General features: G+C 41.1%; 1 protein-coding gene and 1 pseudogene across 1 annotated transcript; both read right to left on the reverse strand.

Annotated features, from left to right (window-relative positions):
* Nucleotides 1-3,740: 3,740 nt before the first annotated feature.
* LOC126709540 (tubulin beta-2 chain-like) lies at nucleotides 3,741-6,592 on the reverse strand (annotated as a pseudogene).
* Nucleotides 6,593-15,454: 8,862 nt separating this feature from the next.
* Nucleotides 15,455-16,584, reverse strand: LOC126708325 (uncharacterized). The gene is made up of 2 exons (XM_050408121.1): nucleotides 16,528-16,584; nucleotides 15,455-16,285 (listed from the first exon to the last, which is right to left on the reverse strand). The coding sequence occupies exons 1-2, from the start codon at nucleotides 16,582-16,584 to the stop codon at nucleotides 15,455-15,457; spliced, it is 888 nt and encodes a 295-aa protein (XP_050264078.1).
* Nucleotides 16,585-17,170: the final 586 nt, after the last annotated feature.

Consider the following 17,170-nt stretch of genomic DNA (forward strand, 5'->3'; position numbering starts at 1 on the left):
CCTCCTGTTTGTGCTTATTGGTAATTCAAAGTTTTATCTTGCAGCTTAACCTGGCCATTGCTTCGTTTGATTTACTACCATGCTTGCAACTTTATGTTACTACTATTTCAGCAACTTTCTCATTCTAAAAAGTTACAATATCCAATGATTCAAAAAAGTTCCCACGTTTTAATGAACTAAAACTTTCATCATTACCTCTAAAAGCTATACTATAGCTTGAAAGGTAAGATACCAGACAATAAAAATTGAGGCCTTCAGTTGCAACTGATTATTTGTAACTTGTTCAGTGGTGAAATGATCAACTACCCTTTGTAAATGCTGTGATTGGTTCATCAAATCCTTACACATTTGCTCAGCAACTCTATGAGCTGAGTTAGGATCTTTTCCTATATGACCTTGAAAATAACAATCTTTGCCCCCAACCTTTTTCCAAGATCTAAATCCACCAACAATGAATGCATTTTGTCCCACAACCTCATTTGGATTATGAAAGACAAAGCAAGGTAGACAATAAACTGCATCTGTTGTAGGAGAATATTCAAGCCATTTTGAATTATTTCTAAACCAAGAAGCTTGAAAGCTACGATTGCGCTTTCCACTTTTTTTGAATGTCTCTAGAGAAGGTTGGTGTGGACCTTTTTTAATGTAAGCCCATCAAATTTTATCACGTTGATTAACATGATATTTCATATTTGTTTGCGTGTTCCAGGATCATAATCCAAAGAATCAAGGTCAATTCTTTGAAATTGTGTTTGAGAGATTGGAACATCGACATTTTCCGGAATTGGAACATCCACATTTTCCGGAATTGGAATAGCAAAATTAGTTGTTAGCAATTCCACGTTGACTTCGAAAGAATTTAAAATTGAACCTTTTCTTTTGAAAAAATCAAGCACTGTAATTGATTTTTTCATGATCTACAAATAAAATAAGAATCATATAAGAATTACCATTATTTTCTTAAATTTGTGTGACAATTTTCTATATTATATGATTTGTTTTTTTCTTTTTGTCTTTGGTCTGTCTTTATTTATGTCTTTGTATTTGGTCTGCCTTCTGCCTTTATTTATGTCTTTGTGTTTGGTCTGTCTTTATTTATGTCTTTGTGTTGTCTCCCTTTTTCTAACACTGACCCACTAACCCAATGAATCCCACTGGCCACTACCGACACTAATTGACCTTACAGGAAAAAAAAAAAAAAAAAAAGTAAAGTTAAAGACTTTAATTTTACCTTTTGTCCGTTGCCCAACTCCACTTGTCCCTATTATGCCCAACTACCAGTCAACAAAGAAAAAACTAATCTCTACAACTACAAACTCTACTCTCTCTCTCTATCTCTCTTATCTATATAGAGAGTCACAAACACAGAGTCACAGAGTCACAAAGCCAAAAAGCCAAACAAAAAAAAAAACACCACCGACAGCACAGATACAATTCACAATCAGTCAATCACCAACATTAGTTCAGTTCATCAGTAAAAATACAAACATGAAACACCACCAGTCCACAAGGCACAAGCACAGTTTCTGTGAATCTTAGATTCTCAGATTAGATCACAAACATTTTATATTTATTAAGTTTTGAAGGAAAAGATAAGAGTAAATACCTGTGAGCAGCGGCGGCAAGTGGGTTTGAAGTGGGCGGCGGCAAGTGGGTCTCGCCGGCATGGATCTCTGGTAGCAAGATCAACTGATCAAGATGGGTCTCGCTCTCACAAGCGTCATAGCGACACGGCGTGGGTGTCGGCGACGACGGCGGCGTCGCGGGGTGGGTTTCTCTGTCTCGCCTCTCAGCTCTTGTAAGGTTGAATTTATTCAATCATCTAATTGGCTTTATTCCGTGCCAAATTTGCTTGTAATTCAGCATTTAGTAACCTTGTATTTAGGTGGGTTTGTTGTAAGGGTAGTGAGTGAGATAGAGTGAAGATTGCTCAAGAGTGTGCAAGAAAACAGAAACTCGCGGCTGGGACTCGCGGGTGACTCGCGGTTGCAAGCCGCCAGAAGTAGCACACGTGCCAAGCATGCTGGAAGATGAACAGTCATGCTAGCTGGAGCACTACAGGGCAAAACAGGACAACTGGCCATACGGTTAACTCGCGACTGGATCTCGCGACTTAGTTAAGCCGCGAGGTCAAGCCGCGAGCCACCCCTGTTTTGTAAAACCTGACGTTTCACATTCCTCTCCCACTCCAGTATAAATACCCATTTTACCCACGATTGAAAGAGAGCTTCCAGAGAGAATTTTGAGAGAGAAACCCTAAAGAAAAACAAGATTGTTTCACCCACAATCTATACCTTAGAGTCTCTTCAAATTCCTTTACTCTCTTCCTCTCCATTGTCAAATCCTTGAGAGGCATTATACCAAACCTGGTTCTCACCATCATCATCACTGTGAGACAGTTGTTTGGATTTCTGGGAAGTAGTTAGGAAGGAACCAATCTTCATTGGTTGATGCTACGGTCTAGTAGCGGAATCCGGGAAGCTAGAAAAGAAAAAGGTTCGGCGCAACCTCGTTGGAGCAAGAAGCTTGGAGGGCTTAGGTGCACTGGGTAGATTAGGCTTGGAGGGTCTATTGCTGTTCTTGTATCCCAACTGTATTTTCTAGTGGATTGTTTACCGCTTGGAGGGCGGCGGAGAGGTTTTACGCCGAGGGCTTCGGTTTCCTCTTCGATAACATATTGCGTGTTGTCTTTGTGTTTGCATCTTCCTTCCTCTCTATCTTTGCCTTTTTATTATCTGCTGTGGTTTTATCTTTGTTATGGCTTAGATAGTCTTTAACCAATTTCGTATAATAGCATATGTTAAGTTTCCGCACACTAGTTGTTTGACATATTGCTTGAATTGGTTAAGTTGTAATTTGGGGGTCTAAACGTTCAAAGGTGTTTTGTACACGTTTTTGAACTTTCAATTGGTATCAGAGCGGGTACACTGCTATTGGTTTCATTACCATTGTGTGATCCTTGACTCCCTTTTGAGATGGATAGGTCTCAATCCATAAATGCACCTCCATATTTTGATGGTAGTAATTATGCTTTTTGGAAGGTTCGCATGAGAGCTTTTCTGTGTTCTATTGATGAATCCGTTTGGGATGCTGTTGAGATTGGTTGGACCAAATCTGAGGCAACCAAATCCACATGGGATAAGGCAGCACTTGCTGCATCTAATGCTAACAGTAAAGCACTCAATGCTATTTTCTGTGGTGTGTCTCCAGATGAAGGCAGACTTGTTGACTAAAGCTTTGAGATACAAGCAATTTTCTGAGTTAATATCCAAGATGGGACTGATTAACATATATCATTCCTTAGTCCATCTTAAGGGGGAGTATCAAAGGCAAAGGAATGAAGAAAGTGAAGCTATTGCACCAAAATAGCTTAAAGACTCAGTCAGTGCAGCTAGTGCAAAGCTTAAAGACTCAACTAATGAAGAACAAACAGCTCAGTCCTCAAGGAATCAAGCATTGAGCTCTAGAGATAGAGGAATCAAGCTTGCACCTAAGTCTACTTAAACAGCAGTATAGTTTAGTCCATGCTTGTATAGTGAACGACCTGTAGTTTTGTTATTAGAGTTAGTTAGCTTTAGTCACACGTGTTTTGGTTGGTTATTTACTTTTTGTACGTGTGTGAGTTTGTTAAGTTAGTTACAAAGCATATTTGCTTGTTTTGCTTAGCTTGTATATATAGGGATCTTACTCAAATCAATGAATCTAAGAAATCAGTTTTCACAAAATCAGTTTTTTCATAGCTAGTACTCAGAAACCAAGTCATTCATGTTACTATCAGCCTCAGTGAACTCCATCTTGTCCATCCCCTTCCCAGTGTACTAATGCAAGAAAACCTTCCTACGAAACATAGTTATGAATTGCTCACTCGCCCTCCTAAACATTTCTTGCTGATGTGGAGTTGCCAATAAATGTGGAAGTCATCTTCAGTCCAATGGGAGGGATGTCACAAACAGTGGATTTCACATTGTGAGGAATCCACTCCACAAAGTAGGATGAGTTCTTGTTTTGCACATTTATCATCTGCTCATTAACCTCTTTTGTGCTCATCTTGCCACGGAACATGGTTGACGTTGTGAGGTATCGACCATGTCAAGGATCAACTGCACACATCATATGCTTAGAATCCCACATTTGCTGAGTGAGCTTAGGGACTATCAGAGCCCAGTATTGCTGGGAACCATGAGATGTGAGGGGAGCAAAGCCAACCATGAAAAAGTGAAGTCATGGGAATGGAATTAGGTTTACAGTTAACTTACAAAGGTCGGAGTTCAGCTAACCAGGGAAGCGAAGGCCGTGTGTGACACCACTCGTGGTAGCAGAAACGAGATGGTTCAAATCCCTAACTAATCACACAAACATAACTGGTTAGTTCCCAGGAAAGACGAAGGCAATAATCAACTAGGTCATCTTGCATCAAGGTGAACAAATCAGAAAAGAAGAGATCCTAGTGCTAGTTTATTGGCAGTTTTTCAATTCACAAAATAAAACATAAATAAAATTATGTTATTGGCAGATGGAAGTCAGGAACATAGGCAAGGTCAAAGAATGAAACAGTTCAACCTTTCTTTCACTAACTCTTGTAATTAAATTAATATGACTCACACAGATAAGTCCTAGATCATTGTTCTTTAACTTTAAAAACTCAATGTAGCAACCCAAGCATACTAAATTAACAATGAAACAAATGCAACATAAATTACTTTTTCCCTTGGTCTAAAAGCTTTGGGAAATGAGACCCATGTGATATAACAAATGTTTATGTGCACCAAGTACAAAGAAAAGAATCTGAATCACATGACTAGAGCAGTCCATCCAAAACAAATTGAAAATTGGACAATACTATTGCATAAAGAACAATATCCCTACCTTGAATCTGGGAATGTCCCCATTCAAAAATAGAGAATCATAATCTATGAACTACCGCAAGATTTGGTTGAATATTGCAACTAAGTGTGTCTAATTCTGCACAAAATCTGAAACCCTAAAACCTCTTTCTAACCAAACAACCAAAGGTTAACACCATAGACAAGACCAACCGAGAAAACATAGAAGAAACAAAAAAATGCAACTAAAATTCTCCTCCAAAATCCTATGTGATGATTCAGAATATTACCCACATGTAATTTAATTAGATGACCTATTTAATAGTTGTACAAATCATCTCATATTGATTAAAAGTGGGCAGAAACTTCTCTAACACAATATGGAGAAAAACTATGTCACACCAAAGCAAGCCTAACACAATCATTTGAGTCATTAGTTTGAATTGAGTCCAAACATTTTTTTTTTTTTTTTTTGGTAAACAAAAATGGGAGTTAGCTAAGTTATGCCAGCCCCCAAGCAGAACGCTCACGTTAAGACCCACGGGCCAAACATTTTAGCAATAAAGAGCAATAGCAATCTCATACACCAACACAATTCAACACAAATACTATCAGTATTAAGCTAAAATGCAATGTAAATTGTAATGTATAGAAGGGAAAGGAGAACTTACAGTTGGGGGTGGTGAGCTTAAAGGTGTGGAAGTAGATATCATAAAGTGCCTCATTGTCGAGTACCATACATTCATTAGCATTCTCAACGAGCTAGTGGATGGAAAGGGTGGTGTTGTAAGGCTCAATTACAGTGTCAGAGACCTTGGGGAAGGGAAGATAGAGAAGGTGAGCATCATACGATTAGGATACTCCTCCCTTATCTTTGATATCAATAGGGTCCCCATTCCTGACCTTATGCCGCCCCCTAAAGAATGGCATACATGAAACCCTACATTTCAATTTAAACCCCACACACAGCTTATATCAGATTTATATAAATAAATATTTTTTTAAAAAAAAGATATGAAAATAGAAATCAGATAATAATGCACTTTTTCAATCATTTTCTTGAGAAACAAATAGGCTCCAAACCTACAAAGTTTCACTTTGAAAAAGTTCGAGTGTGAGAGAAAGGAACAAAGCTCAAATTGAAAATAAAAGTTTAAAACAGACAATAATACACTTTTTCCCCTCATTTTCCCAAGAACCAAGCATATTCCAAACAAAAATGTGATTGCGCTTGTATTAACAACACAAATCAAAAGGAAAATGAAAATCTAAAAAAGAAACAATAGTAAACACACACTTTCACTCATTTTCCTGGGAAACAAACAGAACCTAAACCGAGAGATAAATGAAAACACGAGCAAATCCAAGATTACATACCTTGCAAGCAGTCATAGTTCTCAACCTCTTTCCTTAAAACATTGAGAACCGAGGATGAGCTCAGCTCCCTCAGTATAGTGTCCCTTGGCCCAGTTGTTACCCGCACTCGATTGCCCGAACACGAAGTTATCGGGTTAGAAAATCTAGCTGTGCGGGCTGGATCTGAGACTATCCATAGTCCTAGGCTTTAGATCCATAAGCATCATGCGTGGTACAAACCTATCACAGCTAGCCTCGTTGTAGTACACGTTGACCCGCTCTAGTTGCAGATCCATGTCCTGGGTGTACCGACTCATCGGATCGATCCCATGCTCTGTGCACACCACCTCCTAGAATTTCACACCTATCTAGTTCCCGCACTAACCTCCTTGGATGTGAATAATCTCATGCATTTTCTATTTCTTTTATGTGAATTTTTTTTTTCTCAAGAAAGTTAGGAGAGAAAATTTGCAGAGAGTGTGAGAGAGAGCTTGGGAGTGTTTATAGTGAGGGAGATAACAATTTTTGTTTGCCATTTGATGGAGATAGAAGATAGGGGTTTATGTTAACGGCAATAAGGTAACGGACATTATGTTTTAATGGGAAAGTGAAATTTTTGAAATTGGGTTTTGTTTGTGTGGTGTAGAGTGAGAGATTCATATGTGAGTTTGGGTACGCGGAGTGATATTATTGGTTCAAAGTTTTGGGAAGTCTTGAGAGAGACGGAAAGATGGTATAGTAATAGTAGTACTGTAGGTTCATAGACGTAAAGTTACAGTTTGGTGGGCCTGGCTTTACTGCTACAATTATTCTTTTCATTTTCATTTTGCCTAGAAATATTGGGAGGAATGAGTAAAAAAGAGAGTGAATAAATTATGAATAGCATTTACCTTTCCTATGATTTTAATTCAGTTCTTTGAAGGATTTTTTTTTATAAATCCTACAACATTTTTTATCGACTTACTAACATGGTGAATGGTTATTAGCATAGGGTTAGATAAGAATTGGTAAGAACTCGTTTGTAAAAATGTTATAAAATAATTTGTAGTTGTAGTATTACTCTTTTGTAAATCGACATTCTGTTCAACTCTATCAAATTCATTTTATTAAGAGAATTCACTTCATCCTGAATGCAATTTTAGTTATATTTAGTCTAAAATTTGTAATTATGTTATTTTAACAAACTTAAATTCATATCAACCTATATTAGACTTATATTTGCTGCTCTAAATTTTTTTTTTAGACAAATCTTAGCTAAAAAATTGGTTGTAGCCAAAGTCTATAACTTTACATAATATCTTTTTATTGGAGGTGAATTTTGACAAATTTGCTATTAGATTACATCTTCTTCTTATATCCTTCATGCTTATAAAATTTCTAAAAAATTAAAGATCAATAGCTATGTCATCAATAAATTATTTAAATTGCAAGTTTTGTAGTTTAAAATTATGCATAAATATAAGTTTATAGATCATATAGTAAATAATATCTAATTGACACAAAATTTGACATGTGTATTAAGAGCGTAAAGAATATGCAATTTAACAGTTAGATTTTCAAAATATGTAGTAATGCTTATTTTATTGAGTAAGGTTGTAACCTAAGGCTACAACCAGTTTTGTAGCTAAACTTTTTCCATTTTTTTTTTTTTTTACTCTCTCCAATCTCCTCGACCCTCTCTAGATCACATGTATTAAACAAAACCCAAACCCTAGAAAATAGAATCCCTCTATGCCTATACTTCAACAATGATCATCTTTTTTTTATTGTTGTGTTAGGCAAACAAGGCAAGTTCATTGGTGACTTCAACTCATTTAGTCTTTTGGGTGTCATCTAGAGCAGGGTGATGAAAGACCAAACCATGGAGACAATGTTATCATTGCTTGCAATTGGGCTACCAAGTTGTTCATAAAATGCTTGGATTTAACTTGATAAAAAAAACTAGCTCATGTTTGTTTGTTTTTAAACAATCTAAGCTCAAACCTTATATTTTTGTTTATTTAATAAATTAGTAAAGCTCAAGTGAAATAAATTATTCCTAAATAGACTTGTTAACAGTAGGACTTGATAAAAAAAAAAAACAAAAACAAAAACAAAAAAAAAATCAAAATAAAAAACAAGATAAGCATAAGCTTGTTAGTGTGCTTGAAAATAAGCTTGATATAGACTTGATATTATAGTATGCATTTGGGTTAGTTATTTTTAGTGAGCTTTTAGCTTTTTTTTTTTTTTTTTTTTTTTTTTTTTTTTTGAGAGAGTTTCAATTGCTTCACATTTGTTTGTTTTCAAATAATCTAAGCTCAAACCTTATGATGAAGCGTGAGTTCGCCAGTCAGAGTGGGCAGATGGAACCAATCCTTAGTCTGTGTGAATGTACACAACATCTCCGATGCCAAAGTCAGTACAAGGGAACCCTTTGTAAGTTAAAATAGAATTGTAGAATAACAGTTGAAATTATCTCAGTATCTCTCTTACCTCGTGTTGATATCGTGGGGGCCTTATATATGTTTTTGCAGCTTCTAGCCATTAGGGTAGTTATGGTGGCCTTAATGTCCCTCTTGGTAGCGTTTTATACTTTGTAATGTGGCTTCAATGTGCTCCAACGGTTCATACAGTTAGCTCTATAACCGCTCCGGGTATAATTGGCCGCATTGAATGGCCTAGTTGCCTTTGTCAGTGATGTTGGTATTTGTTTAGATCGTTTGAGGATGTCCTCATCTATATCGTTGAGATCGTCTATGGGAGACGAATTTGTCAGTCCCGTCAGTTGCCCCCTGATTCTGTGGTCGTCGTGACGTGTCATGACGATCATAGAATATGAAAGGTTATGGGTTGTAGGTGACTCTTGGGGTTTCGCTTTGTATTAAATGCATTGTGGCGGCGCTCCACAGGTTGTGGCCTACATGGCACATTTTGACTGGTAGAGTTAATGCTCCAATTTGTGGGACTATTCGGTTTCCCGCTGGTTTTCAGTCTTCTGAGCCTTGGTTTTACACTTCTCCCCTTCTCTTTTTTTTTCTTTTCACTTTTCTCAGAAGCTTCCAATCATCGTTCTAAGCATTTTCTTCGCTAACCTCACTCTGCAACTCTTCTCCGGACTAGTGTGTTGTGCGGTGGTGCTTCCTTTGTCCGCCATTTTTAAGGTACATTTCTTCTCTTTTTCCGGCTTTGCCTTTTCCCTTTTTATTTTATTGCTATATAGCTTCTGATTTCTTCCTTCTTCTCCTTTCCTTTTTCCTTTTGTTTGTCTTTGATTTCTTGGGAATTTAGCTTGTATTGTTCCCTTTGTGTTTTTCCTGGATTTCCATGGTTAGTAGCTCTGAGATTAGGATAGTTTGCCCATCAATTTCCTTCCTTTTCGCGCACTTAGGGGGGTCTTTAGGCGTTTTTCCACATCTTGAGGATTTTGTGTTTAAGGGTAATTGTTTGGGCATTGCATTGGCTGACCTGTTGCCTTTGCTTCGTCAATCGATTGATTGGTTCGGGAGTCGGGTAAAAGAGCAGGAGATAATGTCTGTGGTTAGGTCTAGCGAACTCGAGACTGGGTTATCTTCTAGCGGTGACTTAGTGGAGGGGGATATTGCCATCTCTACCCCTCGAGAAGTTAGGGCTTTTTATGCCTTCGAGGAGGAGTGTGGATTGGATGCTGACACATTGGGGAGATTTAGGGATAGATTCCAATTCCCGAAACGAGTTAGGGTTTGTTTGCTCAATGAAGAGGATCGGGCATGTCACTTCTTCCCAGGGGAGGTATGCTTTTATGAGTCTGCCTTCGTCTGTGGGTTGAGGTTTCTTGTCCATCCCTTCCTGATGGAGCTATTAGACCGCTTTGGTATCGCTCCTGGGCAGCTAATGCCTAACTCGTGGAGAATACTAGCCAGTTGTATGGGAATATGGCTGGCCGCTACAAACGAAGATATGCTCAAGGTTGACGAGCTTGTCTATCTGTACCGCTTAAAAGCGTCTAAGGAGCACGGGTATTACGAATTGGTGCCCTAGGAGAGAAGGACTAGGATCGTCAAAGGTTTACCTTCGTCTTTCAGGTATTGGAAGTCCATATTTTTCTTTGTGTCTGGGGACGGTTTTGAGACTCCCTCTGGCGAGGTTTGGGGTGATCTCCCGAGGTTGCATCGTTGGTGGGGAACCCCGACCTTAGGTGCGTCAATATTTCTTCTCGTCATTTAAGTTTTATTACGTTTGCCGTTATTGCTACTGATTCTTTCACTTCTTGTTTTGCACAGTTAAAAGACGGCCCAAACTTAAGAGCAGGTATAAGGAGCAAGTGCAGAAGGCCATCAAATACGCGCAGACGATTGAGAGCTGGGACGATCTTGTGGACCCAAGGACTCTTGCCTTCTACTGTCTCAGACCAGAGCCTTCCGCCTTCGTCCTACGCAATCTTGAAATTGAAGAAAAAAAGAGTAAGTGTTAAGTTCGTCAATACTGACTTTTTCATATACACCTTTTTTTTTTTTTTAACAAGTGTTTCCCTCTTGCAGAGATGACAACCAAATTCAACAAGGACATGTATGCAAAGATGAGATCAAAGAAGGACAAGCCGTTGTCGAACATAAGGAAGAAGACGATGCGTGTCACTAGGAAGGGTCCTTCCGTCAATCCAACTACTTCTGTCACTCCCGTTGTTTCCGGTGTTGAGACGACGAGGACGGCTTCTCCTTCGACCTTGGTTGAAAAGCTTCCTACTCCTGCCTCTAAGAGGCCGCGCATGTCCAACATGGAGAAGGAAAAGGTCGATCCTCACATGTCCACTGTCTGGGATGACGAGAGACTGGCGGTGGACAAGGCTCACGGGATCGTGACTGCTAAGGATTTAAAGGTCTTTTATGGAGTGCCTTTCAACAATGTCGAGAGTCGCCACATCCATATGCTTGTTCAGGTAAAATGTTTGTGCAACTTTTAGTCTCTTTTTCTTTTTCATTCTACTTACGATTTTTGAATTTCTTTTCAGGTGTTGGGGGAAAGTCTCCACATTACCTCTGAGTATTTCACTCAAGAGGCTAAGGTGGCTTCTCTCACATCGAGAATGGAGGCTTTGGAGGCGGAGAGTTCCACGCTGAAGAAGAATCTGATTGACTCCATAGGCGAGGCCATTATTCTAAGGGAAAAAGTGAAGACTTTGAGTGACGAACTCAAGGCTAAGCGTCAGTTGACCTTGGAGAAGGATGAGCAACTTCTAGGTGCCAAGTAGAAGCTCAAGACTATTGCTGCCAGGTCTGTTAAAGCCTTCCAAACGATTGATGACTAAAACACAGTCCTGTTCAGTTGGTACTTCAAGGGTTTTGAGCTTCTGAGGAGATACCTCGTCAAGCATCCTTCCGAGGTAGACTTGGAGAAACTGGATTTGGAAGAGGTCAACCAGGAGATGGCTACTAACGAGGCTGCCCAGTCTTCTGCCATTGAAACCGACGCCCCCGAGAATGCCTCTACTAGTGATGCCCCCGCTGATGATAATGTTGCTACTGATGCCTGAACCTGATCCTTTTGAAATTTTTTTTTGTGTGCCCGGTGATAATTTCAGGAATGAATACATTTATTTGATACATCTATTGGCGGTACTTCTTCAAGTGCTCAATATTCCATGGCCGAGGGAGCCTCTGTTCGTCTACGGTTTCCAGGTGATAGCTGTCTTGCCTAAAGTAGTGGACGACTCGGTAAGGTCCTTCCTATCTAGGGCCAAGCTTTCCTTGGGCAGAGTCTCTAATCGTTGTGGTAACCTTGTGCAAGATGAGGTTGCCTATGTTAAGTCGTCTAAGCTTTACCCTCTTATTGTAGTATTCGGCCATCTTCTACTGGTACTTCGTCATTCTGCTAGAAGCTTTTTCTCTTACTTCGTCCAGACAATCCAGGTTGATTCACAAGTGATCGTCATTGCTCTCTTTGTTGAATACCTCTCGCCTGATGCTGATTACTCCTACCTCGACCGGGATCACTACTTCAGTGCCATAGGTGAGCCTGAAGGGGGTTTCTCCCGTTGGGGTTCTTGTTGTGGTTCTGTAGGCCCACAGGACATTGGGCAACTCTTCTGGCCAGGCATCCTTCGCGTCGTCCAGGTTGGCTTTGATAATCTTAAGCAGTGTCTGATTCGTCACTTCCGTCTGTCCATTTGCTTGGGGATGCCTTAGGGATGAGAATTGGTTCTTGATGCCTAGGCTTGAACAGAAGTCCCTGAAGCCTTGGCTGTCGAATTGCCACCCATTATCTGATATGATCGTCATTGGAATCCCGAACTTGCAAATTATATTCTTCCACGCAAAGCTCCGAATTCTTGCTTCAATGATTGTTGCTAGAGCCTCTGCTTCGACTCACTTTATGAAGAAATCAATAACAACTAGTAGGAATTTTACCTGACCTTTACCTAGGGGCAATAGGCCGATGATGTCAATTCCCCATTGCGTAAATGGTCACGGGGAGGTTATCGTCGTCAGTCTCTCTGTTGGAAGTCATTAGACATTCCCGAATCGTTGGCACTTGTCACACTTCTTGACGAGCTCCACTGCATCCACCTACATAGTAGGCCAGAAATAACCTATTCGAATGACCTTGCTTACGAGGGATCTAGGGCCAGCATGGTCCCCTCAAATCCCTTCGTGGATTTCTTCCAGAATGTACTTGGCTTTCTCTTCGTCGACACACTTTAAGTAAGGCATGGAGAAGCCCCTCTAGTATAAGGTGTCATTAAGGATCGTAAATCTGGCCGCCCTCTTCTTGATCTTCTTGGCCTCTTCTGCATTCTGAGGGAGGTGCCCGTCCTGGAGGAAAGATACGATTGGTTTCATCCGGCTATTTATGCTCTGGATTGTGAATGTTGGAACTTCTTCAATGCTGGGGTGTTTCTGGACTTCCATTGCCAAGCCCATGCTCGTCTTCCCTCTTCTGACGATGCTAGCTTCGAGACTTCGTCTGCCACCATATTCTGGCTTCTGGGGATCTGTACGAATTCCACCTTATCGAACTCCTGAGTCAGATGTTTTGTCAGCCTGAGGTATTTCTGCATTCTCTCCTCCTTTGCTTCGTACTCTCCCTTGATTTGCCCAATCACCAACTTTGAATTAATTTGGACTAACGGGTTCTTAGCTCCAAGCGCCTTTCCGAGTCTCAGTCCTGTCGGTATTCCTTCATACTCGGCCTCGTTGTTGGTAGCCAAAAATTTCAGTTTTTACTCCGTATTTGAGCACTTCTCCGTCGGGGGTGGTTATGACGACCCTTACTCCCCCTCTTTTGGGCTGACGAACCATCGGTCTGTATCGTCCATCGTTCGGCCTCGTTGGCGAGACTGTCCTCGTCTGAAATGGTGAACTCGACGATGAAGTCCACCAGAGCTTGTGCTTTAATGGCTGTTCTGGGATGGTACTCAATGTCAAATTGGTTGAGTTCAATTGCCCACTGGACCATTCTTCCAGCTGCCTCAGGTTTGTTCATGGACTTTTTGATAGGTTGGTCCATCATCACCAGGATAGGATTTGCGTGAGGCTACTATTAACACGAACGCAATCTTTTCAATCCTTGGATACTTGGATTCAGCTCCTTGGAAAGCTTGGCTAACGTAGTAAACTGGGAGCTGTTTCTTGCCTTCTTCTTGAATCAGGGCTGTACTCACAACTGTAGCTGATACTGCCAAGTACAAATGTAGGTTTTCCCTTTCCTTGGATGGACTTAAGAGGGGTGGATTACTCAAGTAACGTTTGAATTCCTAGAACGTTGCCTCACATTCGTTGGTCCAGGCGAAAGCCTGCTTCAAGGTCTTGAAGAAGGGCAGGCATTTGTTTGTCACTCTAGAGACGAACCTATTAAGAGCTGCGATCCTTCCTGTGAGCTTCTGGACTTCCTTGACGGTCCTGGGTGATGCCATTTGATTATGGCTTGCACCTTCTCCGGGTTTGCTTCTATTCCTCTCTGAGATACCATGAATCCCAAAAATTTCCCTGAAGCTACACCAAAAACACACTTACTAGGATTCAGCTTCATTTGGTATTGTTTGAGGGTGGCAAACGTCTCCTTTAGGTCGTCCAGATGGGCAAGCTCTTCCTTACTCTTGACGAGCATATCATCCACGTTTACTTCCATATTCCTGCCGATTTGTTTGCTGAACATCTTATTCATTAATCTCTGATAAGTAGCTCCTGCATTTTTTAATCCAAAAGGCATTACCTTATAGCAATAGAGTCCTTGGCTTGTGATGAAAGCAGTTTTCTCCTGATCTTCTTCAGCCATTTTTATTTGGTTGTATCTTGAGAAAGCATCCATGAACGTCAGCATCTTATATCTGGCTGTAGAATCCACAAGCTGGTCTATCCTTGGTAGAGGGAAACTATCTTTCGAGCATGCCTTATTTAGGTCTGTGAAGTCCACACACATTCTCCACTTCCCATTTACCTTCTTCACTAGGACGACTTTTGCGAGCCAATCAGGATAATACACTTCCCATATTAAGCCTGCTGTCAACAGTTTGGTAACTTCATCTGTAACCGCTTGGTCTTGTTCTGGGGCGAAAACTCTCCATCTTTGTTGGACAAGTTTTCTCTCTAGGTTCACATTCAACTTATGCTGAATGACTTCTGGAGATATGCCTGGCATGTTCTCGTGGCTTCATGCGAAGACATTTAGGTTCTCTTTAAAGAACTGGACAAGCCTTGTCTTCATCTCAGGACTTAGCGTCGTCCCTATCCTCGTCATCTTGGTTGCCTCTCCTTCGGCCAGTTCCACTGTTTCTAGGGCTTCCATTGTATCTTCTTCCTTCTCTTCAATCATCCATGTATGGTTCTCATTTGCAGCCAAGACGGCCTGGTAGCACTCTCTGGCTAAGACTTGATCTCCTTTTACTTTGCTGACATCGTTATCCGTAGGGAACTTTACCTTCAGGCAATAGGTGGACATGGTTACTTTCCAATAATTACATTGTAAGATAGAAGTCTAGCTGATAGGTCAACTGCCTCGGGTAGGTCCCCACTGTTATTGTCAACATCACTATGCCCTTAGGATATACCCTGTCTCCACTGAAATTGACGAGAGGGGAGTCAAATGAGCGCAGTCGCCTTAGATCTAGCTTCAGCTACTGAAAAGCAGGAAGGTAGATGATGTCTGCAGAGCTACCATTGTCCACGAGGATCCTTTTGGTGTTGAATCCCTCTATATTCAGCAACATGACCAAAGGGTCATTGTGAGGCTGCTTCACTCCCCTAGCATCTGCTTCATTGAAAGACATCCTGGTCCGTTCGTCTTTGCTTAAACGGAGGTATCATGTGGACGCTATTCACCTATCTTTGGCATGCTTTCTTAAGGGATCTGAATGACCTTTCTGTGAAGGGCCCTCTTGCAATCGTCTTTATTTTCCCGATCACATCCTGTGGAGGCTGGAACGGACAATTGTTACTCCTGGATGAGGACTTATGCTGGCTCTTATTGCCGTCTCTGAACTTACTATACTCCCCCTTCTTCACATATTTCTGCAGTTTCCCTTTCCATATCAACTCCTCTATTTGCTCCTTTAGGTCCCGACAATCTTCTGTGTTATGGCCATGATCCTTGTGAAACCGGCAGTACTTATTCTTATCACGGACGTTAGGGGATGAATGTAATGGTCTCGGCCATTTAAGGTAGTGCTTATCTTTAATCTGCGTTAAAATTTTGTCAATAGGCATAACTAGAGGGGTAAATTTTACCATCCGAGGACCTCTATCGTCTTTTCTTCTATTCCCGTCATTGGTTCGACGATCTGGACGCTCCCTCTTTTGTCCCCTATGCTCGTCGTCCTTCCTTCCTTTGTCTCCTGGCTTCTCTACATCCCTTATGGCTGCTAATGCGTCTTTAGCATTCATGTACTTCTGTGCTTTCAGGAGCATCTCTGCCATCGTCTTTGGAGGATTCTTCGCGAGTGAAGCCACGAGCTCTCTGGATCTCAGTCCCGCTTTGAAGGTCGTCAGCTGCACCTTGTCGTTAGTTTCTTCTACCTCCAGGGTCTCCCGAGTAAAGCGTTTCACGTACGACCTCAAGGTTTCCTTCTCTCCTGGCCTAATGGTGAGTAAATGGTCCACTGGCCTCTTAGGACGCTGCCCCCTAATGAAGTGACGCAAGAAGGTGTTGCTCAACTGCTCAAAATTGTCAATGGACGATGTTGGCAACTTTGTAAACCTCCTTTGAGAGTGGTAGGGAAGGAACGACACAATATCTCGTCAGGGGGCTGTTGAAGGCCTAGCATCGTTTTGAAGGTATTAAGGTGATCCTGAGGGTCCTTGAGCCCGACGAACGATTCAAGTTGAGGTAGACGAAATTTCGACGACACTGGACATTCGAGGACTGCTGTAGTGAAAGGCAAATCCATGGCCCTTACCATTCTATCCACGCTAAGGTTCGTTTTCTCCTTGATGGCATTTCTCAACTCGTCCATCTCTTTCCTTATCTCTCAAAGAAGATCTGAATTCTGTTCGTCCGGAGTAGTAAGTCTTTGATGATTACTTCTTCTATGGCTGTCTCCCTCACTATTCGGGTTGTCCTTGGACCGATTCTCCTCCTGTTGAAACTGTAGCTTCATTTCTTGATTTTGTTTGGTAAGCTCTTCAACGGTGGCCGCAAGAGCTTGGATTTGCTGAGCCAAGGCTGCGGAATCTTGATTGGACTCCATCTGAATATAGAAGTTGATGGAAACCGCGTTTTCGAATATGAATATGAAAATGTCTCGTTCCCACAGACAGCGCCAAACTAATGAAGCGTGAGTTCATCAGTCAGAGTGGGCAGATAGAACCAATCCTAGTCTGTGTGAATTTATCCTCAAAGATGGTCATCGGTGTGGTGCTTGCCACAATGTCTCCGATGCCAAAGTCAGTACAAGGGTACCCTTTGTAAGTTAAAATAGAATCGTAGAATAACAGTTGAAATTATCTCAGTATCTCTCTTACCCCATGTTGATATTGTGGGGGCCTTATATATGTGAAAGCTCGAAATGTGTGAAAACACAAGAGCTTGTTTAGACCCCC

The sequence above is a fragment of the Quercus robur genome, chromosome 12 (assembly GCF_932294415.1).
Source record: "Quercus robur chromosome 12, dhQueRobu3.1, whole genome shotgun sequence".
Lineage (NCBI taxonomy): Eukaryota > Viridiplantae > Streptophyta > Magnoliopsida > Fagales > Fagaceae > Quercus > Quercus robur.

Bases quoted from the DNA above. Each gene is read 5' to 3' on its own strand.
- LOC126708325 (XM_050408121.1), bottom strand. From the start codon at position 16,584: ATGGACGAGTTGAGAAATGCCATCAAGGAGAAAACGAACCTTAGCGTG. The intron at 16,286-16,527 runs GTAAGGGCCATG...AATTTTGAGCAG, and splicing joins ACCTTAGCGTGGATAGAATG to TTGAGCAACACCTTCTTGCG.